This window comes from Globicephala melas, chromosome 6 (assembly GCF_963455315.2).
Source record: "Globicephala melas chromosome 6, mGloMel1.2, whole genome shotgun sequence".
Lineage (NCBI taxonomy): Eukaryota > Metazoa > Chordata > Mammalia > Artiodactyla > Delphinidae > Globicephala > Globicephala melas.
The window spans coordinates 54,999,849-55,023,223 of record NC_083319.1 but is presented as its reverse complement, the minus strand read 5'-3'; the positions used below and the strand labels follow the sequence as shown (position 1 = coordinate 55,023,223).

At 41.3% G+C, this 23,375-nt stretch overlaps 1 protein-coding gene across 3 annotated transcripts in view; it reads left to right on the top strand.

Moving 5' to 3' along the window:
* Positions 1-2,508: 2,508 nt before the first annotated feature.
* The window catches only part of GLIS3 (GLIS family zinc finger 3), a 504,645-nt gene continuing 483,778 nt past the window's right edge, over positions 2,509-23,375 (top strand). Inside the window, exons 1-2 of one of the 3 annotated variants that reach the window (XM_030877089.2) lie at positions 2,715-2,793; positions 16,330-16,816. In XM_030877089.2, the coding sequence (XP_030732949.1) occupies positions 16,429-16,816 (388 nt within the window). In that variant the 5' untranslated portion in view covers positions 2,715-2,793; positions 16,330-16,428. Of the gene's footprint in view, positions 2,794-14,445; positions 14,540-16,329; positions 16,817-23,375 lie in introns of those variants that run through there. The other 2 variants (XM_060300884.1, XM_060300887.1) reach the window with 2 other exon arrangements.

Genomic DNA, 23,375 nt, shown 5'->3' with positions numbered 1-23,375 from the left:
AATCCAGAAGAGGTACAGAGCTCATTCTGAGTCATTCCATGGTTGTATTGAGAACACTGCATTTTAACTATATCCCATGGAATATAAGGACATTGCAGATCTACCTTCCTAGCAAAAAAAAAAAAGAAAGAAAAAAGTCAACCAAAGCATTGTACCTGTTAAGTGGTAGGTAAATGTCTTAGGAATGTTAGAAGCTTGTGAAAATCCCACCTAAATAAAAAAATGGCATTCCCACCCTTGGGCTCTTATAAGTGAAGAGAATTTTGGAATCCAGGTTGATGACTCATAACTTTCCCAGTGTTTTATTTCCATGAGCCATTGATTAAAGTAGGGTGTAACACTATATATTTCTCTTCCAGCTATTCCCATCAAGTGGGAAGTTTTGGAAGCTTCTGTAAGCCCCTAGGATATAATTTCATGCATCGAAACCATTGTATTTGAAATGATATTTAAGGTACGTTGGAAAGGTTTTTTGCAACCTCCATTGAGGCTTGTCTTGTTCCTGGGGAGCAGTATGTACAACAAAAGAATCTGGATGAAGAGAATTTCCCGTGATGCATTGAAGGGTCAGTGTTCCCATCTTGCTCTGCTCCGGAAGGCTGGAGTTAATGAGGAAGAGTTTTTATGTGAACGTCAGGCCTGTTGCCATAACTAGCCACAGTGGAATAGTCATGGCAACTTCCATCACTTGGTTTCTTTGTTTTTGTGATACTGCTGCATGCTTCATTTTATGAGTATTTTCTTCTCTTGTGTGTGGTTGAACCCCCTTCTATTGCCATCTTGGGCTTTTGGATACTTCTGTTTAAAAAGAGAGGAAGAACAGAGGGAGAAACTGGAAAACTGACAGAATTACATATCTTAAGAACTTATTACTTTATTTCCCTCCCTCCACTTCTGCTGACAGATATTCTGGTGATTAATATTCTGATGAGTTTGTGTCTTTGGGAAAGGAAAAAAATGCCTTCCCTGAAGGGAATCTTGAAAAGCGGATCATAACGAGACAGAGGAAGTATTGTGAAAACTGGACTTTTTTGGTGATGGCATACCTTGGATACAGACCAACTCTAGTAATATTATTTCTGAAGTAAGATAAATGAAAATTGTCAACAATCTTTGGTGAGTCATTTGTGTACTTGAGGGCTTTTATCTTGATCACAGCATCTGCTACCTGAATGGTAATTTATAGTTCAGTGAGAGCCCTGGAATAGAATACAAGGACTGGTGAGAATCTAAGTGTCTTGAGATATCCTCATTCATTTCATTCATGAGGGTGAATAATATTCTCACTGTAGAAAGGTCTAACTGGAGAATACTGTGTGCTTTACTTACATTGACTCCCAAGGTGGAAGTCCACGCATCTGTGGCAGTACATGTAGGGAACCATTAACAGTTGGCTTTCTGGGGACAGCCTCTTGAGGTCTCTGACCAAACCAAGCAGAAGGACTGGGGTCACAGCTTAGGTGGGGTATGAAGTTGAGGATGTTGGATTCTTAAGAATGGTCCACTATATAGGTGCAACATATGCAGGGAATGTGCCTCCATTCCTAGCAGCCCGTGTTTAGAATTTTACATCTTGTAACACTTCCATCACCTTCCTCTCTTTTCTGCTTATTCTTTACTTTAAAAAGTTGCCAAAGGCATCTTCACCTATCCATTTTCCAAGTTATGTGCCTTCAATCCTGTATATTAGAAAGACCCTTTTGCCATTTTCCACTTTTTAATTTTTCTCTCCATTTTACTACTGCGTGTTTTTTTATTTAACTTGTTTATGCTTTGACATTAACTCTTGTTGAAATGCTGACGCTTTTGCATGTTAAAAAAAAAAAAACCCGTTCAATAAATAAGGCCCAAGAAGAAGGTGAAGTGTCTCCCGGCTGTTAGCCGGTTCTGGAGTTCTTTGACTCCCTGGCGCACGGGAAGGACTATGTGCTTGATCGCGTCGAGAGGGAGACACAAGCTCGGCCTTCGAATTGGCCAGCCTGGTGACCAGCGAGCCCGTCCCCCCTTCCCCCTCCCGCGCTCACACTCAGGAAGCAGCTGCCTACAGGCCGGCCCTCGGCGGCCGCACACACATCCACTCTCCTCCCAGGCCGCCTCCCTCCCTCACCCCCTCCCTCCCTCCCTCCCTCCCTCTCTCCCTCCCCTCTTCCCCCTTCCCCTCTCCCTGCAGCCGCGTCCACACTGCGCCGCCAGGGCAGCCCAGAGCGTGGCGCGCACGGGCACTAGCGCTGGGGCCGCCACCACTGCCCCTCCCCGCAGCCCCGTTCGCTGCCCGCAGCCGTCTAGGCTCGCACCAGCGTCCTCCCGACGGAACCCGCCGAAAGCAGTTAGCCAGCATCCCGCGCCGGCCCCCAGACGCACCCCCAGGCCCAGGGCGAAGATGAACAGGACGCGCGAGGCACAAAGTCGAAACTCAACTTTTTAAAGATATTATTTGCTCCGTGTGTGTGTGTGTGTGTGTGTGTGTGTGTATGTATGCGCGCGGGGAGGGGGCGGCAGAATGAGCTGATGCCGAGGGTACAGCCACCCCACTTCTGCCCCCTCCTCCCCCTGCCGCCGCTGCCCTAGCACACGCGCGCGCACACACGGCACTTGGGCCGGGTTTCCGCGCTCTGTCCCCCTGCTTGGATGGGAGTTTTCATTTCCGAAGGAGGCAGAGCCGGGGGAGCGCGCTGAAGGGCTGGAGCCCCAAGTTTCTCCTCGCCAGCGCTGGCCGCCCGCTGTCACTCGCTCAGGCTGGCCGGGGGAAGGGACCCGCACGCCAGGCTTTGTTGTGGAAATCCCGGTTACCTGGTAAGTGGATGCCATAGGAACTTTGCTCGCAGGCGAGAGACGGGAGAAGCCGGGCGCTTGAGAATGTGGGGGAGTTGCAACGCTCAGAGATACAAACTAGGTATTAGAACTGTTTCCACGCTGAGCGGGTGGCGTTCGCTCAGGTTTAAGAATACGTGCACTCCAACACCCAGATTCTCTAGAAGGTCTGTTTACTGAGATAGATAACAATTCTCAATTAGGAGTCAAGCCGTGTTCTCGTCAGTTGTCTAAAAGCGTCGACTGAAGAAGACGGAGAGGAAATCAACAAGGTTTTAAAGTTTTTCTAATGAGGAAGACTTTTTTTGTTTTTGGCTTTTCTTCTAAACTACAGGGTCCAGAAGGCTACAAAATCAGGGCAGGTTACGGAACGCAAGGGCATGGTTGTGCACGCCACCCATGAGTCCCCACTGAAGGGAAACTTTGGAGAAGTGGGAATTGATGGGTTGACATGAGGTCTCTCTCGCGCTCACGGGGCTTTAGTTGCCTTTGCCAGTTCCACGTGTTTGTGGAGCTCTAACGAAGGCTGTTTTCCATGTTGTGCCTCACCCAAGCCCATGTCCCTCCCCATTGCTCCGGAGGTCCTCCGGTAGGGGGTACATTAACTCCTCGTGGGGACGGGTCCAGCGACTCGCAGCCGCCAGGTCTTGTAACTATAACTATAAACCCACGCCGCAAAATGCACAGATTCAGACGCGCACACTCCCCACTAGGTTTGTCACCTCACATTTACATTTTTATAGGGCCCGACAAAATGTCAGCACTGTTTGGGAAATGTCTCAGTCTCGGGGACTTTGTCCTGCGCACAACTCCAGTCCCTATAAATGACCCTGTGTGTATTCTGAAGTCGCCCGAGGCCGCTTTCTGGAAAGCGTGAGTGAGCAGCCGGCTTTCTCCTAAACACACACCTTGCCCAGAGCGACACTTCGAAGTTACTCACTGGAGCTGACAAGTCACTTCGGTGATGAGGAAGTCACCCAAATGTCTGGAAAACTTGGCCCTGACGGATTTGTCATCCTATGGATGATTCAATTAGGTACCTGTAGGGAGAAACTTTCTGAAAGGTCATTTCTGGCTTCCTGAGTCGCACCCTCGACTTGGGGGTGTCTAAGAGGCAAGAAGTGAAAGAACAAGGATTAGGGCGATAGCTGGGTGGGGGCTTCGGGCCGGCGGGAGCGTGCGCTCCCGGGAGCGGCGAGCAGGCTGCGACTTCCTCGGGATCCGGGATTGGGCCGGGCAGCGCGCTGCTCCCTGCCTCTTGGACTTCCCAGCCGCGGGCCAGCCGCAGCGCTCATTCGGCCCCGACTTACTCAGGACTGGGTTGCACAACAGGAAGCCTGCACGAGTTTGTTTTGTTTTGCTGCGCTCGGTTGCGGACAAGGCCGAGGGTTAGGGGCAGAGGCGGCCAGGGAGTAACGGGGTCGCAGCAGCGCGTCCCCAGCAGGGCTTTGTCGCCTCTGCCTCCCCGGACCCGCCCCTCACTCCTTGCCAGAGAGCCCAGGGGCATGGGCCTCGGATCTCCGGTGGCCAAGATACGGGGGGTCATGAGCAGATAAGTGCTGCCCTTCTCCTGTCCTGCCCCACACGCTTCTCCTTCGCCCGGCGGGTCCCCGGCACCTCTCCCGATCTCTCCAGCCCTCCTCCTGGCTGGAGAGCCCCCCCACCTCGGTATTCCTCACCCCCTTACTAGGCTTTCCCGGACATCAGCTGGGCCCTCATCCCTGCAGCATCTAAACCCAGGGCAGGGGGTGGGGGTGGAGGGTACTTCCGGAAACGCAGGGACTTGATAGCAGGAATTGCGGCCCCTTCTTGCAGAGAAGAGGGCTTTGCACCCTCTCCCCACCTACTTGTAGGACATAGCGTCGCCCCAGAGTTTGGGCCCGGGGCTCTGGAGTTTGAGAAGAGGAATGTTCTGCAGCTCCCCCCAGTGGACCAGTTCCCTTTAGGTTGTGGAAAGAGGGAATCTCACGTATGATGGGATCTTGGTTATCACCTACAGATGAGGAAACTGAGACCCAGAGAGTTTTAGGAGTTTTGCCCAGGGCCTCAGAGCCAGTTGTCACAGTCGCAGGGCAGACAATCAAGTTTCCCAGTTCCCAGTTCAGAGAGCATTCCTTGGCCTGAAGGTGAACTCAAGACAAATGCAGAGTCTCATTCTGTCCCTTCTGAAAGCTTTGATGAGTCATGATTTCTGCCTTGGGAGTTAGCCAGACGTCTGTTTCCCTCTCTGTAGCATTTCTGACTGGACCTCCCTTTTTACATAAATGGGGAAACTTTTTTTTTTGTATAAAATTGATTTGTATTGGTTTAAATTTTCCCATTCCTTCTTTTCTCCCTCCTTCAAGTTTGCTTACAGTGAAGTGTGAAACAGCTGCAACCAGCAAAATTTGTAGAAAAAGGATCTGCCACAATGACTGTTTGAAGCCACTTAGAGACAGGAGAGTGTGATGTTATTTTTGCAATTGGGAACTGTTGAAGTTTAATGATCGCCTTTGAATGCTTTACAGTTTTCATATGTTTTCACTAGTTGTCTATGCAGCCAGATTAGCCCTAACACTACCTTGGAAAGGAAGAGTGGGGATTTCTTTTCCAGTTACTTTCAAACACCTTTCCTTGTTGGTAGTTGAAGTCCTTTCCTTTGTTACCCAGAGGACTCAGTAATCCTGCAGTGTGAATAGTTAAATCTAATTGCTGCTGTAACTCCATCTCTCCTTGGTTCACATTAGGCCAGTTTGAGAGAGCATCTTTTCTCTGGTTCCCGATAACATACAAGTTCCTTAATAGTAAAGAGTCTGTCAGAAATTGAATACTTGGGGGGTCGGTTGGTTTGCTTGGGAGGAACTGATCATGTACCAGCCCTACCTTCATTTATATGGCAGAAAGTGGTCTTTCCATCATTTCAGAAGAGAGCTCAGTGTTCTTAGTCTTTTTTCTCTGAGTGTTCTTTCCTGCTAGTAAATTAATTTGAGGACATTCTTTCCGGTGTTGTCTCTCTCATATTGTAGTTATTGATCTCTGGAGTTGTAATGTTAATTTGTAGTTCTTCCAGAGTATAGAAGGAGTACTTCTTGAAGGAGATAATTCAGGAAATGGCATCCTGTGCACATTCTCTTCCTTGGAGAAGTCATTTTCTGTGTAATTATTTTCTGTAGAGGATATTATAAGGAAGATTGAAATACAAGACTTAACATTTAACTTTTCTTAAAGTTTGGTTGGCTCATAGACTCAATCAGGACTGAAAATAAATTTAAAACATAAATAAACGGCACATAGGAAATCTGTGCAATATAACCATGCTGCCTTACTCTTTCCAGGAGGATAAAACTTACAATAAAGTCTTTGAAATGACATTAACATGTAGTTTGATTAAAAGATGCTCAAATTCCAAGTTTTCCTAGTTTTCCACTTACTTGAGGCAGAGTTGACACAAAGTCCAAAATTTTTATTGAGATAAAATATTTTTATTGAGATAAAATAAAATATTGATAAAGTACATACATCTTAAGCTTGATGAATTTTCACAAACTGAACACAACTGAATAACTAGCATCTGGATTAAGAAATGGAACATTACCAACACCCCAGAAACATCACTCTTACTCTCTTCTCATCACTGTCTTCCCCCAGCCCTTCCAGTCACTGTGTTCTCCTCAAGAGTAATGACTGCCTTAACTTCTACGAGATGTAATAATGTTGCCCGTCTTTTTAATACCTTATGTAAATGGGATAATTCAATATGCACCCTTGGGTCTGGCTTCTTTTGCTGATATAACAACCTTTTAGTAGGTCAAATAATTTGGACTCCCCTTTAAAGTTTAGGGGAACATTTTGGCTTGCAGAAATTGGTTGGTCAGGCGTTACTTAATATGACAGAATTAAGGAAAAACGCTGACAGAAGCAGAAGCCCTATTCTCCATCCTAATGACTGTCTGATTAGGGAGACTGAACATGAGTGAAGCCAGCTTAGGGTGAGCAAGGAGAATGCTGAGGAGCAGCTACCACCGTGACAGCCCAGAATGCATTCGGCAGTCTCTCTGTTAGGGATAGCACACCCCCCCCCACTCCCCCAACATGCAAAGAAGCGCCTGGGTGAAAGTACTGAAATTACTGTATTTGTTTTGTGACTTTTAGTTAGGATTTCTCATTGTTCACGAGTATGCCAAGGTAAAGACAAGAATAATATGCTGGCTCAGAAGAGTGAGATGGAGTTTTTATGCTGCTTTGTTCTAATAAAGAAAGGAATAGACTGGGAGGAATAGACCAGGAAGCACACAACTGTAATTAAACTGGTTCAACAAGGCACAGAGCGTAAGGTTCATGATTTTATGGTCACACCTTACTTAGACTATATTTATTCAGGCAATAAATGATAAATATAGGATATTAATGTATAAATATATAATTATATATTTCATTTATACTATGCTTTTCAGTATAAATAAGCAGTACAGTGTGATAACTATAAATATAATAAATATATGTGCATAAATGTATATGAAAAGTCAATATGTGTGACACAGGTAGTGTGAAAAATATAAATATAAAGGTATAATATAAAATAATCTGTGTACCTATAAGGGCTGGGGAGAGTTCAGAGGTAATTTAGACACAGTCCTAAAACTTAATGAAATTAGAATTTAGACAGGAAGATGAAACATAGGCAAATAACTATAAGGCAATGCAGAAAGTTATGAATGTTAAAGGAGGTGTACATAGAGTGAAATAGTCAACATTTATTGGATCCTTCTATGTACCAGACAGTGTGCTAAACAAGTAACGTGCATTATCTCATTTAATATTCTGTAATGCTGTGAACTAGGTACAACAGTGTAATTCTCACCATTTTACAGATCAGAGACAGAGGGATTAAGAGAGGATCAGAGAAGGCCTAAGGTGGGGTGGGCCTGGAGGTTGAATAGAATCTGGATTTGGGGAAACAGAGGGCAAAAGAAGGGAGGAGGGGAAACACCACTCAGGTGGACTCAAAGGCAGTATGTAGGATGAACAGAAACAAGGATCTAATCATTTTCTACTGTGGGAACAAAATCAGGGGATTTATTTGTAAAACTGGAATCATGAAGGCTCTAAGTAGTTGAAAGCAGACTTGAAGTAAAGAAAGCTGGTGGGGGCCATTCTTGTCTGACATGATCTCTTCAGGCCAAGAATGGGAACAACTACACATTCCTTCAGGTGCAGCAAGCCTTGCTGAACTGCAGATGGGCAGATAGGATTATAGTGCAAGATCAGACCCCATCCCAGGCTCCTTGATAAAAAGGTCAGGCTTTCTCATTGTCAGTTATTTCAGAAGTTCTGAGCCAGATCTATGAAGTTTCATTTCTAGGCCTGCTGAATACTGTACACACAAAAGTAACCAGATGCCAGGCCTACATATGAATTCTTGTTATTCCTGTGTGTGAAGAAATGGATTAATGTTTTCTCAACCTTTGCAGCATGACCAATAGATTCCACTTCTGTCTGTAACTTGACTGAGTCATTCATGTAGGGTTTTTTTTTTTTTTTTAAATAAATATGTTGTCATGTTGGTTAAGGGCCTAGTCATTGTTGTGGACATTCATACTTCTGCAGTGATGTCAGTGAACATAATTTAACTTGTATAAAACTTCTGTCTACCAACAGCTAAAAATAGTTACATTGGTTACTTTTAAGGAATAACTAACTACACTGAAGGAAAGAAATCACTCAGTTACACAAGTGATAGGGATAATTTAATATATTTGAATATTTGGTTTAATGAGTGCTAAATTCAATTTATTTCTAGAATCTTCCATAGGTAGATGTTTATTATCCTTTTGAACATATAGTGAGTTTTAGCTTTGCAAATAGCTATTCATATGGGCTGAGTAGTTATTTATACATACTAGGTGACAAAGAATGCACTTTCATTTGCCGTATTTTACAACCTGTGTATCTCCTTGTGTGAGGATGGATTTTTTTTTTTTAAAGAAAAATCTCCAGCCAGTTACTTTTCTTTTATATTTCTGAAGAAGGCTTTGTGTCTCAAACCATGGCCATGTGGTGTTTGTTCACTCTTTGCAATTCAGGTAATTAATTCAGTGGTGACATCACTGGGAATGTGTTCGTTTTTCCATTTCAAATTCCTCTTCATAGGATCTGATGGTTAACTCGTATTAAGAACAGATTTCAAAAAAAAGTCAGTTCTCAAAGGCAGTTATGTGTTAATTTATACTTTCCCTCTTTATCACTGTAAAAGTGAAGTTTTATTCCAGGGAAGGTCATGTACCCTTTAGAACAGGGAATATATAAAATTGTCAGTCATTTTGATCCTGATTCTGGTAGTCAGTTGGTTAATTGATATTTGTAGAGCACAGTTGATCAGTTGATGCTAAATAAAAGATAAAGTGAAAGATAACAGTGGTAGGAGTGTAGCTTTGTGTGATTTAAGCCTTATTTTTCATAAAGCTAAAAATGTCAAACATTTAGATCTTTTCTTTATTACGGCTATATTATGGTATTTGTTTTACTTTGGTTGTTTAATTCTGTCTATGTCTACAGATATTCCTGTTAAGTACCTGGGCAGGCAGATAGTCCAAATGCTTCCATAACAGTAGCTTTTATGCTTTTTTGTCTGCAACCCACCAGAAAATATATTTTTCATCTTACCCAGAATACACTATATGCATATAGATATGCAGACATATACACCCACAAATCATTAAAAGGAAACAATTCTTAACCATTAATATATTTGATGCACATTGATAGCTTCTGTTTTATTCTAGTTGGTTCTATTTCATTAAAAAATGTTTTGCCATTGAATAATTGATTTCAGGGCTCACCAATGGATTGCCGTCAATTTGAAAAACAGTGCTTTAGAAACATTACTTTGTTAAACATAGATCTAGGAACTTATGGCCCATATTCACCTTGGGCCAATGCATGGGCCAAGGCATGGTTACCTTTCTGAACTTACCTATGTTTGTCTCAAAAATCTTTTTGGTTTCAAGTTCGTTCTCATTGTGTGTGATTTCTTGCAGCTGACTAAGGGAATCCCTAACTATCCCCCTCTCTGTTGCCGTTTTTTGGTAGGGCCATATTTTTCTAGAACTTTCTGTACTCATTGATGAGTTCATGACTGAGGCAAAGTTGATGAAACACTTGTAGGTAATTGCTACTAAAAATAGTGACATTTAGTAAGTTAGGGGGATATGAGAGTTGCATAGATGCATTGAAGTGTGGAAAGTAGATTCTAAGAGAGGTTATTGAACTTCTAATAATGCCCTCCAGCAGTATTTTCTTGAAGGTTCTATATTTCTTCCAGATATCCGTAATCACTAGCATCGTGTGGAATGTTCTCAATGCTGCTTCTGATTTTTAAGTTAGGATTAACTAACTACAGAATAAATTCCTGCATTAGATTTGGTCATTTTTTAGCACTGCCTTCCCCTCCCCTTCCTTCTCTCTCCTTCTTTCTGTCCCTCTTCTCCCTTTCCCTTTCCTTCCTTTCCTCAGTGTCCTGTCCATAATGACTACCCACATTTTTAGTATCGTAGCCACTAAATTTGATTAAAAAGGCACTGCCAGATATTTTACTCTATAAATTTAGGGAAGATTATTTTTATTTTTAAGAAAATTTTATATAAAAAGTTAAAATGTGTATCTCTCTAATTCGATAGCAAAGAGTTGTAATCACAGATTAAAACAGAGTCAGGAATTCTATTAGATGGGATCCATAAGTTCATTATATAATCTTTTCTGAGTGGTCTTTGGTAGAATGGTCTTGAATTTCTGAAGGGAACACTGATTTGTCTTCATACTTTTAAGTAAAGTATGGTATAACTCAAAGCTAAACTTCTTTGATTTCATTTTATTGGTGATTATATTGCTTGAGTAATAGCTATAAACATCTTAGTATTCAAAATAAATATGTTAATATTCTCGAATTACATATATTAGACCTTGGGAGTGCCCAAGTGACTATACGGTCTATATGTACTAGTTACAAGGTGTAACCTCCCCAAGTTTCCACTCCACATCCCAAATATGGAATTATTCCATCCCTGTTTCTGTGTGACCTCTGTTGTAAAGTCTGTGAGAGTGTCAGTCTCACTGTATAAAGTTATGAAAACACGGAAATGATCAACTAAACTTTGTTGCTGGTTACTTAATATACTTTCAGTTTAGAGAAATGATATTGTATGCATCCAGTGCATTTCCTCTATAGTATCCTCCAGCTTCGCAGGCACATGTTTGCACTTTCCTCTTGTTAAAATTGCAGACAAGAATAATTTTGATTTATTGGTGACATCTAATATAGCTGTGTTTATATTGTTGCCAATAAAATGACTTACACGATTGGTGTTTGTTTATACAATCTTTTCTGAGGAGTCAGTCACCTGTGTTAAGACAAGGTACATTCTGCTTATTAAAATGAACTCCTAGGATCTAAGAACATTCAGCTCTATCTGTCCTTGATTGAATTGCAAAACGTGCTTCACACTGCAGCAGTGCACGAGAATACCTTATATTATCTATCAATAGGCTTTTCATTTCTATATTCTTCTGGCTACAAAGCTGTAACTAGAGAAACCCATGGGAATAGCAGGGGCCTATTAGCGATCAAGGCAGTGATGTTGAAAAGGCAATGTTAATGAAATTATACAATCATTAACCCGAAGCGGGAAAAATAAAAAGAATCAATAAAAACTCTATTTTAGATGGTTTAGACGTATATATAAGAAGCCAGCCCAGGAGCAGTTTGTTTGCTGACAGGCATTTTGTGTCTCATTATCAGGTTTTCTATGCAGGGTAAGAAATGCTTGTGGCATAAGGAATGGAAAATGTAACAAAGGCTAAATGTAGCCTAAGGAAATGAAATGATGTATGAAAATTAATAATTAACTGGCTCATCAGATGAATTATGACTCTAGATGAGTCTGTTAATAATATTAACTAAGAAAGGGCTTTTGGCTGTAAATAGACATTATAGAACTTGTGTTTTTGGAATTTTCTTGAAGGGATGAGTTAACATTGTTCTGTGTAATCTTTTAATCCACACGGCACAGTGCCTTGAGCTTTGGGTAGAAGGTAGGGTCATGATCTTGTATTTTGATTAAAGTCATAGCTTTTCCAGAAATCTAATGAAATTATCATTAAGTGATTTTGTGCCTTGGTTTTCTTAGGAGTTAAGTAACTTCCTCTCTGACTTGACTTACAGGAATGTGTTTTAAGAGTTTTCAAGTGGCCGAAAGGAAAGATTTATTAACTTATGTTGACTCATATAGCAGGATGAATGAACATTTTCATTGTTAGAACCAAAGGAGTATTAAAAATCTAAATGTATTAATATGTCAGATCCAAAGTACCCTAAATTTATACTTCCGGGGGTTCCATGCTTTTCCTTTTTCTTCTTTTTTTCTGTTGATGCTTAGGTTTAGAGTAGTTGGATGGAGGACAGAGGAGAAAGTAATGGTGGAGAACTTGATTAAGTTTTTAAATAGAAAGATGCTCTTCCAGTGGAATCCTACCAGTCAGGTTTTGATAGTGATTAGTTGTGATTTTACTTTCTGGCAAAGTGTAGGAAAATTTAACCCAATGTTCATTTTTCAAGGTGGGTGTTGTCTTTCAGCACATCTCTGATGTGATGGAGACAGTAGAGATTACTGTTATTTTTGCTTTCATATCCACCCAATCCCTTTGACTTAAGTGCCATAGGTATAAAAATCTACATATTTATCCTTCATCGCAGTTAATGAGTATTTTCCATAATCTTCCTTTTCTTAATTATCTGGAAGAACAAAATTTCAAGTGATTATCACCAAATTCTTCATTTTGTGGATGAAAAACTGTCCAGAGATGTTGTAAATGATTTGCCACAATTAGAACAATTAGAATTAGAACACAATTAGTTAGGTGTCCTAACTTCTAGTTGAGTATTCTATTCACTCCGACTCAGTGAGGATGGGTCTTTCTTAAAAGTTAGCTGTTTATTCCTTTTTTGTTACCAAGTGGGCTTAGAATTATGATCATATGACCTGGCCAAAAAGCACGTAAAATATTATATAATATGAATAAACAAATTGATTTTTAAATTCTGGTGTCTAATGCTTAAAAAATTTGTTGGTGTAATTAATGTGAAAACTGGATTATTTGGCATATTTTCTCATACAGTTTATTTTATTTTTGTCTTGAGGCTGGTTTTTCTCAGCTCACACACCATTGACCTATTGGTTTTTCTTTATGGTATTAATCACTTTACTTTCTGGCTATTGCTTTTTTAGTAATAAAATTTAAGTACATTTTTGTTGTTGTTTTTACTTTCACCCTAAAGCTAGTTAAAACAGGAGTGTGATTTATAAAAAATAAAAATAAAATAAATATCCGGGCAGGTATGAGTTCTGATAATTAAATTCTCAGTTCTTTAATTATTTTTCCTTCTTACAAACTCACCTTCTTAATGATCTAACCAAATGCTGAGTACTTACTTATATGTTTTTTTTTTCTTTTTTCTGCGGTATGCGGGCCTCTCACTGTTGTGGCCTGTCCCGTTGCAGAGCACAGGCTCCGGACGTGCAGGCTCAGCGGCCATGGCTCACAGGCCCAGCCGCTCCGCGGCATGTGGGATCTTCCCGGACCGGGGCATGAACCCGTGTCCTCTGCATCGGCAGGCAGACTCTCAACCACTGCGCCACCAGGGAAGCCCTTACTTATACGTTTTTACCCAGATTTTTTATGAGAATTCCTGCTTATATATGATCTTGATGCCAAAATCGACTCCCTTATTTTTAAAAAACCTGGAAATGGGCATAGTCTGCAAATCTGCAGAAACTTGTCACTTGGCCCATGGTCTTAGTGACTCATATTTCCAGTCATGTTGGATAATTCCTCATTTTCAACGAATTGCCAATACAACATATTTATTTTGCCTTTTTTTTTTTTTTTTTTTTTTTTGGTTGGTACTGAATAAGTGCTTTCTTTTGCAGGGTTCAAAGTGCCTCAGAAAACACTGTTTTATCAATGAATGGAGAATAGATGGCCAATATCATCTGGCAAAGCACAGAGACATTAAATGACTCTTGCCCACAATCAACCAGTGAATCAACAGACAGCTGGTAGTATACTTGAGTTCTTCTAAATGGATGCAGCAGAAAAGGCATTGGAATTTTTCCATAATTAAAAAAAAACCTTACAACCAGTCTGGTACGAGGGTTCATTTCTTATTGTTCCATAAACAAACTTAAATGATGCAGTTTTGGATAATCTTCATTAGATTTATTTGTCCCTTCTTGGCAACTGTAGTGGAGGGAAGGACAGGAGTGAGACCTAGGATTTTTTCCGAGGAGGCATGTCAGTATTAAATGTGACAGACTGATAGAATTCTTAATAAAATGGAGACTTGATAAAGGTGAAGAAAACATTCCAGTTTTATATTGTTGGTAATTTTGGAAGTTCCTCAACATATGGGCATACACACTCAGCTTTGCAGAAGGCACAGTGAGTGCTTGGCTTGAAAATTAAATACTACAGGTTTCCCCTGCTATCTGAAAGTAGAGTGTTCCTATGAAATCTTTCATCAGCTGAAATGGCATAAAACGAAGAAGCAATTACCTTAGGACACATGTTGCTAAGGGATGCACAAAATAAAATGAGATAAAGCACAGATGTTCACAGACACAGTTCAATGCTCTGGAGGCTTGAAGTTGAGATGCTGAGCGTAGTTCCCAGCGAAGGAGCACTCTCACTGCTTGGGGTGAGTACTGCCTCTATAATGGCCCCCTGCAGAACAAATGCTAAAGCTGTTTTTGCTTTTCACCTTTTTTCATAAAAGTGAAAATCCTCCTCAAATTTCTTTTGGTTAGAGGTACTTAGGTAAGTTTTGTAAAAGCAAAGTGGCGTAAGGTGAAATTTTGAAAAGCAAGGGATACCTGTATTTTTGATTTTCTAAAACAGTAAAAAAAAATTCTTCACAAAAGGTTTGCTGTTCTTGATATCTTGTACTTGATGATTTATGGAACATTCATTTGGGAGTTGAGTTGGAAATATTCGTCTAAGACATTGAGTGGATCATAGAGAAAAAATGGGAATCATCCAGTTGAGGATATCTGGCCATTACTACTTTGCACTCAGTCTGTATTTCTTGTGTTTGTTCAGCTTTGGCTTCTTTCCATGACTATCATGTCTGTATAAAAGAATACAGATTGTGACTATGTCGGTCATTTATTTGGAGTAGTGGCACTTAGTCATGTTATTACACACATTTTGGGGAACTGTGGATCAAGGGAGGAAAAGGCCTTTCCTAATGATTTATAACCAGGAAGTACTGACATTATTATATATGGATGGATGATGATGTCCTGTGGCCACGTCACTACTTTTGGTTCTCCCTCTGCCACTTGAGGAAGGGAGTGGTAAGATGGCAGATGGAAGCTTCATGGAACTACTGTCAGTTTACTGTGTGTGGTGCATGATGAACATACTCACCTTTAGAAGGGTTGTTTTGTCCTTATGCTTTCCATAAAGCATTTCACACAGCCTTTTCCTTTTCTAGGATCTTACTGGAAGATGAGAGTATTGTGATGTTGATTCTATTTCCTTCCCCATAACTCAGGATCAGTATAGAACCAAGACTCTAACGCTGCTGTGAATATTTGGATATATGGATATATGAAGCCTTTGTGAGATTCCCATGCCTATTTTTTTATCCTTTGTAAATCTAGGGACTGTGAAAAAGATTGCTCATAGAGTAAAAATCTGAGATGGTTTAATGTCCTCATAATCTCTTTTAGAGGTTATATCGGCTTTTTAAAAATTTTTCTTGATTTAGTTTTGGCTGCACTGGGTCTTTGTTGCTGTGCAGCTTTCTCTAGTTGCGGTGAGCGGGGGCTACTCTTCGTTGCGGTGTGCGGGCCTCTCATGGCGGTGGCTTCTTCTCTTGTGAAGCACGGGCTCTAGGCGTGCGGGCTCTAGAGCACAGGCTCAGTAGTTGTGGCGCACAGGCTTAGTTGCTCTGCGGCATGTGGGATCTTCCCGGACCAGGACTCAAACCCATGTCCCCTGCATTGGCAGGCAGATTCTTAACCACTGCGCCACCAGGGAAGCCCTGTATTGGCTTTTTGTTTGTTTACTGGAATCTTTGAAGCACTAGTCTCACAGCTCATGAAGGTGATGCTTTTGGGTTTCCCAGGATGCACTGTAGCAAATGTGAGCTAGTACCGACAAATCCACTACAGAGCAAAATAAGTTTCGTTTTGCAAGCTGGCACCAGTAGATTGGTTATAGTTGCCAAGAGCACTGTGTTGAGAAGGGTTCATTGGCAAAAAAAAACAGTGCAGTGATCCATAATCCATGTCTACAACGAGTGCAGGAGGGGAGAGTGCCTGACAATGAACCATGTATTAGATAACCCTGTTCTACATAAAAGACCGTTTTGCTGAGAGTGCTTCTTTTCTTCCTGATATGAATGCTACACAGGTTGAAAACTCGTTGTAATTTATTTTCGTTTTTACTTTTAAAAATGCCTGCATTTATTTTTTTAAACAGGCTAATAAACCACACCATGGATAACTTATTGGACTTTGCCTGAAAGGAATCATTAGTGTCATTGGATATTTGACCAACCTGGCTACAGGTTTTGTCAGAATGAATGGAAGGTCATGCAGCATGAATCTCCACCGGACATCAGGAACCCCACAGGGGCCCGGGATGGTCAGTGGCCAACATATTCCTCCCATTCGAGCCCACTCGGGGACTCCTGGCCCCTCATCCTGTGGCAGCACACCAAGCCCTGCCATTGGAAGCCTTGCTAACAGCCTCCATCTCAAGATGCCCTCAGGAGGAGGGATGGCTCCTCAGAGCAACATGAATGAGAGCCCCATCCATCTGCCTGCCTTGAGCCCCAGGAGACAAGTGCTCACCAGTGGGAAGCCACGTTTCCAGGTCACCCAGACTGGAGGCATGTCAGGGCCACACACTTTAAAGCCAAAGCAACAGGAGTTTGGAAGCCCCTTTCCTCCAAAATCTGGGAAAGGTAGGATTGTCTTTTTGGGATCTTTTAAAAGTGGACACTATTTTTTTTCTCCTCCTTGTCTCTTCTCTGCCAGCAAATCCAATGGAAAAATACATGATTCAGTGTCAGGGTCAAAGTTGTTAGTCTCATAATGATATGTAGCTTTCTAGGAAAGGATGTGGACGTGTACACGTGTACATACGTGTGAGGGTGAGGGCACCACAGTGGTAAATGTGTCATCTCATGGGACTGTGAAATAGAGTGGAAGATGAGATAGAAAGATTGGAAACAGGGAGGTAGGGTGGGTGGTGGCAGAGGAAGGGCAAGAGCAAGTTTAGTATGATCCTGCCCTCTGGATACACAGAGCTCTGCCTTGGCTTACCAGGGGCTGGATTCTGCAGGCCATGGAGGAGATGGGTGGCTGGAACTGTCATTATGTTAGTTGGATGCTAGAAGAAAGATGGTGTTTGGAAGGAAAAGGATTAAAAAGGGAGAAATTTTAACAGCCAATAAAATGAGGAACTAGTACATAAAATGATAAAAAATTATTCTAAGAGCAAAGCCTATAATTTTTAAAAATTTTATTTATTCATTTTTGGCTGCATTGGGTCTTTGTTGCTGTGCACAGGCTTTCTCTAGTTGCGTTGAGTGGGGGTGCTACTCTTTTTTTTTTTTTTTTTTTTTTTTGCGCGTTACGCGGGCCTCTCACTGTCGTGGCCTCTCCCGTTGCGGAGCACAGGCTCTGGACGCGCAGGCTCAGCGGCCATGGCTCACGGGCCCAGCCACTCCGCGGCATGTGGGATCTTCCCGGACCGGGGCACGAACCCACGTCCCCTGCATCAGCAGGCGGACTCTCAACCACTGCGCCACCAGGGAAGCCCAGGGGGTGCTACTCTTCGTTGTGGTGTGCATGCTTCTCCTTGTGGTGGCTTCTCTTGTTGCAGAGCACGGGCTCTAGGCATGCGGGCCTCAGTAATTGTGGCTCGCGGGCTGTAGAGCACAGGCTCAGTAGTGGTGGCGCACGGGCTTAGTTGCTCTGTGGCATATGGGATCTTCCTGGACCAGGGACCGAACCCGTGTCCCCTGCATCGGCAGGCAGATTCTTAACCACTGCGCCACCAGGGAAGTCCCTAAACCTATAATTTTTATAATACAGCTAGTGACAAGAGAGTAGGCAGCTAGAAGAGTATAATGAAAAGATGTATTTTTGTGCTTGTTGAGAACTAGAAAAAACTTGTTAATTTGAAATGCAGAGAGAATGCTTTTAATTAAGCAGTGTTTGAATTACCATACATTTTAAATTAAGAATAATTTTTGGAGAATAACAAATTATGTGAGTGACATGCTCTCTCTAGAAACTGTTGTTGACTTAATGAGGTTATATTGCTAATGATATGTGTATTGGGGCTAGAAAAAGAAGGAGTATGTATCCCATGTAAAATATAGCTCTGTTATGTAAAATAGCATGATTATATATTCCTTTAGGTATTTTTAGCATTTAGTTTTAAATGTTTATACTAAGTGTTTATACCACCAAATAAAATTACTAGCAGCCTTGTGAGTAGCCATTCACCCAGTTAACTCATAACTTATCCAATTATGATGAATAATGATTTATATCAGGCAAGTAACCCAAAAGTTTTTTGTTTTAGTGTCTGTGTATTTCTGTATGTGGAGAAGTTGGTATAAATGGGTAGCTTAAAAAAAAAAAAAAGTAAACATGTGTAACTTTTTCTTTTCTTTTTTTACTTACTTTGGTGTAGGCTTGGTTTTGAGGTGTTTTATTTCTCAGAGCTACTGATATTTAGTGTAAGTGTAGGAAAAATTTTCCCTGGGGGCTGCATCTGAAATAGCTCCGTCATTGTCAGGTTGCTATGTTCATGACGTGGCGAGCTAAGGTTCTTAATGTCAAGTTCATGTGTTTGTATTTTCAGGGACTGAGGCCCAGTAAAATCTTTCAGCTCATGCTTGACTAGTGAACTGTAGCTTGCTTTTATATATACTTGTGTTTGAAATCCTGACTGGCAATAATAATGGTGATAATATTAATAACTTGCAGTTATTATATCATAACTTAGCATGTGTCAGGCACCATGTTAAGTGCTTTCCAGTACATAGTTATTCCTCACGACAGCCCTGAGTTGTATGCTATTGTTGATTAACTGATAAGGGAACTAAGGTCTAGAAAGAATAAGTAACATAAGCCCTGCCAGGCAATAAGGAGTTTGGGAATATTACTTTAATAGTGATTAGAAGTGGTTATAATTATAATCGTAGTTTATAAAAAATGCTTCAGGTACTTAAGGAATAACGAACTATCAGGGTTAATACATCTTGGAACTCATGTGAAAATTAGAACTGCTTCCTGATTCTCTTCTTTTCTGTTTTCTGCCTCCTTGCTCAGCTTAAAAGTTTGCAGTGCCTGTTCTGGATCTGCATGATTGGGGCATGCATGGGCATGGGTAAGGGGTTGAGGACAACTGTATTATTATTCCCCCTTGCCTTGCAGCTTGGATACCACTAGTGGTCTGGATGGTGCCAGGAGTGGCTGAATGTGTCCCTTTCACATCTTGGATAACAATTCCTAAACTAAGCCAGTAACTGTTTGAGAATGGTGATCTGGGACTGTTTGAGCTTCATCCAATCATTTGCTCTACAAATAATTATTGAGCATATGTTATGGGTGAGCCACTGTTTTGGGGATATAATAACCAATAAAACATAGTCCTGGCCCTCAAGGAGTTGAGAACTCAGAAAAAATAAATGGGCAGTTAGAATAAAGCATAGTTAAGGCTTTGGTAGAGATACACTCAGGGTGATATGGCAACATTGGGAGGGGTTCCCAGCCGGTGCTTGAAAAGTGGATCTGGGAGGAGAGTAGGGTATCTAGGCAGGCACCTGAAGAATGAGGAGCTAGCCTTACAATCATGGAAGAGTATGTCCTCTGTGTGTGTGTGAAGGGGCAGGGGCTGTCTGGAACTTACTCTGGGTAGGGAGAAAAGCACGCTCAAAACCTGGAGGGGAGAGATCATGGTGCATTTTCATGGACTTCTATCTGGTTTCACATTGAGGGGAGGTGTGGAGACTTTGGTAAGAGATGAGGCTGGAAAAGAATAAGCAGTAGCCAGATGAAGGGTCATGAGTGCCATACCAAGGAGTTTGGATCCATCTTGAGGACACTAACAAGCGGTGGAAGGATTTTAACCTTGGGAATGATGTGGATCCAAATAATCGTATGTGAATATCTTATTCTGTAACAGCCTTTCATAGCATTTTTAATTAATTAATTATTTTTTTGCGGTACTCGGGCCTCTACCGTTGCTGAGCACAGGCTCCGGACGCGCAGGCTCAGCGGCCATGGCTCACGGGCCTAGGCGCTCCGTGGCATGTGGGATCTTCCTGGACCGGGGCACGAACCCGTGTCCCCTGCATCAGCAGGCGGACTCTCAACCGCTACGCCACCAGGGAAGCCCTCATAGCATTTATTGATGATCCTTGTATGAATCAGTTATGCTGCTGATTGCATAATAGTTATTTTCTGATTTTATCATTCCTTCTAGGTTTATTATCTGGTATTCTTCTAGAAGGGAGAGCTTCTTTCCCTTCTCTTTTAGAGTCATTGCAGATTCATGTATTCTTTTAAAAAATTCACTGTGCTATAATTCACTACCATCATTGTTTTTTCTGATGCTCAAACTGTCCCAGATTTGGCCAATGGGAGCCCCTTCAAGTCAATTCTTATGTCCTTTTGACATGTTCCCATTAAGTACTTCCTTGGTTTGAGACAAAGCAAGATGTTCTAGGCTCATTTGTACTTCCCTGCCCCAGACCTGGAATCAGCTATTTTTCCAAAAAGTTCAGGTTCCTTTTAGTGGGAATTGTTACTTGGGAAACTGGATGAAAGGGTGTTCTTATTGGCTCTGGGGTGTCATTGCTTCTAGGTCCTTTCTGTGGACAGAGTGAGGAGATACACCAGACCAAGATAATGAGTTCCAGTTAAAATACATCACAGAGTTCTTCCTCACACTTCCTCATTGTGAATTTGTCAGTGAGAGCCCTGGCTCTCAGGAACATGAGTGTATTTGTTTATTTGCTTTGTACTACAACAGAGAAAAAAGTTACTTGTAGCTTTATATTTCTAAGATATAGAAATTCGTTTTAAAAATGATTGCTTACCACATGTCAATTTTTAATGTGCTGAGATAAGAATTTTCATATTTATCTTTGCTGGTGAGTGACTGAGTTTGGAGGACTTTCTGCAGTTGGCAACTTTCTGGCCCTCCTAGAATTGGTGAGTACAGAATCTAAGTTAAATTGTACCACTAATGACATTTCTCCCTACTTCCTGCTCAACAGTTACAGACTGTAATTAGACTGGGAGAAATGCATTTTTCAAAGCATCTGGGAAATCAGTTTTATGATCCTCACTATAAGCACGTTTGACATAGCTATTTAAATATTTAAGACAATTCCACATTCGCAGTACCCCTAGAACTATATAATTGGGAAGATTTTCATTGTAAAGGTTTTGTATTTTTCTTCGGGGCCTATGACATTTCTTGTTGGGCTCTGCTGTCCTTGGAGACAAAGGGAGTTAGTTATTCATTAGTGCTTGTGGGTTATTCATTATTGTTGGTCAGAAAAAGCAGAATAATATCAACCAAGGACACTAAACTAATTGCGATTTAAAAACTCTTTTGTGTCACTTAAGGCTGGTGTCTCTTATAAAGACCTGGTCTAAGAAAATGTGTCGTGTGAGCCTGGGAGGTCTAAAAACTAGTGTACTTTAAATAATACATCAAGTTTTATTTTTATTCTTTACTGTTTGTGGTTTACTAATTTAATTGTTTATAACCTGGGGCTTAGGTTAGAGCTTGATTCGTTAGTGGGTCAACTAGCTTCATAGTTTTCCCCCACTGCTACATCAGAAAATTTTAAAATACTGCCACTGATTTAAAAAGTTACTTTCCTATATCATTCCTTTACTTATGTTGATCTCTGGTAAAACAACAGACAATAAAAAAAAATCTGCTAACACCAGTGAGTGAACCATGTTGAGTGTAGTCATGTTAGAAGTGGGGCAAGAATAGCAATTGGGGAATCCCACATTTTTGAAGAGATACAGTTGATATATTAGCTTAAGAAAGTTGGGGCAAAATATGTGGTTACTTTTTCCCCCCCTACTTCTGCTTTTTAATCATTTATATTTCCTTGCACTTCCAGTGTGGCTTCCTGCAGAATTAGAGCAAATAAAGTTAATATTCCATAAAAGGTTCCAAAAATAACCAAACCAGTGAGATACTAAAGGCTTTATTCCAGTTGAGGTAGCCAGAGTTTTCATTTCATCTTGCCGAACAAGACAGGTGAAACACAATGTTCACTATTGTTTACTCTTTGGTCTGCACAGGGTTCACTTTGTGAGATTTATTGATGCTGAGTATAAATCATATTGGTGATGGATTTCCAAGTATTACTGAATGGCAGGCAGTTATGAAAGTGGTTTGTCAGTCTCATAACATTCCACCTTTAAAAGAATATATTCTGTTAACACCCCTACCTTCTATACACACCTCAAATGCTATGGGGCATGACCTTGAAATGTTACATCTGTTAGTAACCTATAGCATTTTCTAAGGCTGTTAAACAGCAACAACTTTGGATTTGTAAAGTACTTTGTAGTTCATAACCTTTCATAGTGACTGTTTCATATGATTTTATCAAAGGCATAATCCCATGAGCTAAGGCAAGTGTAATTGGCCCCATTTTAGGGATGAAGAGACTGAGGCTCAGTTTTCTAGAGATCTCATTTTTCATGTGCTGCATGGGTTGCCACTGAATAGGACTCCATAATCTGAGAGTTCCTGCTACAGGAATTCAGAGAAATCTTGCCCCCTCTCTTCAGTAGAGTCTAAGGTTGCTGCCATTCCTGAAAAAGTATATCTTTAAAAACTCAGAACTGTTCAGCCATCATTTCTATCCATGAGCTGAGGATATGGGCCCTTGCTCCTGTTTTAGAAAATTGTACTTGACACTTTTCAACAATAGGTCCTTCTGAGCAGGGAGGGCATTGTCTACCTGAGCAGGAATCAGGAAGCCTTTGTGTGATGGCCACCTGAGTGACATCGGTATATGTACAAGCATAAAGTTTTTAAACCCAGGCCGGAGGATATCATAAATATATGAATAGATTTGCTACTTCTGACACATCAGATTTTAAGGATACAATGGATGGTGACACATATTTAATACCTATTTTCATGGCTGCATTATTTGAATAATGAAAGAAATAGAAGGTGTGTAATTGGCTCTGACATAATAAACTGGTTAAAAAATGAGACTTGTGGTGTAGAATCTTGATACTCAAGGATAGTCTGAGGCCAACAGTGTTAGCATCCTCTGGGAGCTGGTTAGAAATGCACAGTCCCAGGGCCACCCCAGATTTGCTGAGTCAGATCTTGCATTTTAAAAGATCCCAGGTGATTCTTGTGCTCAGGACTGGCTTAAGGGTGACCGCACAGTGCCCTGTCTCAGAAGGGGTGCCCTGTACTTGGGGTATAATGCTCTGGGGTCACTGACTTGA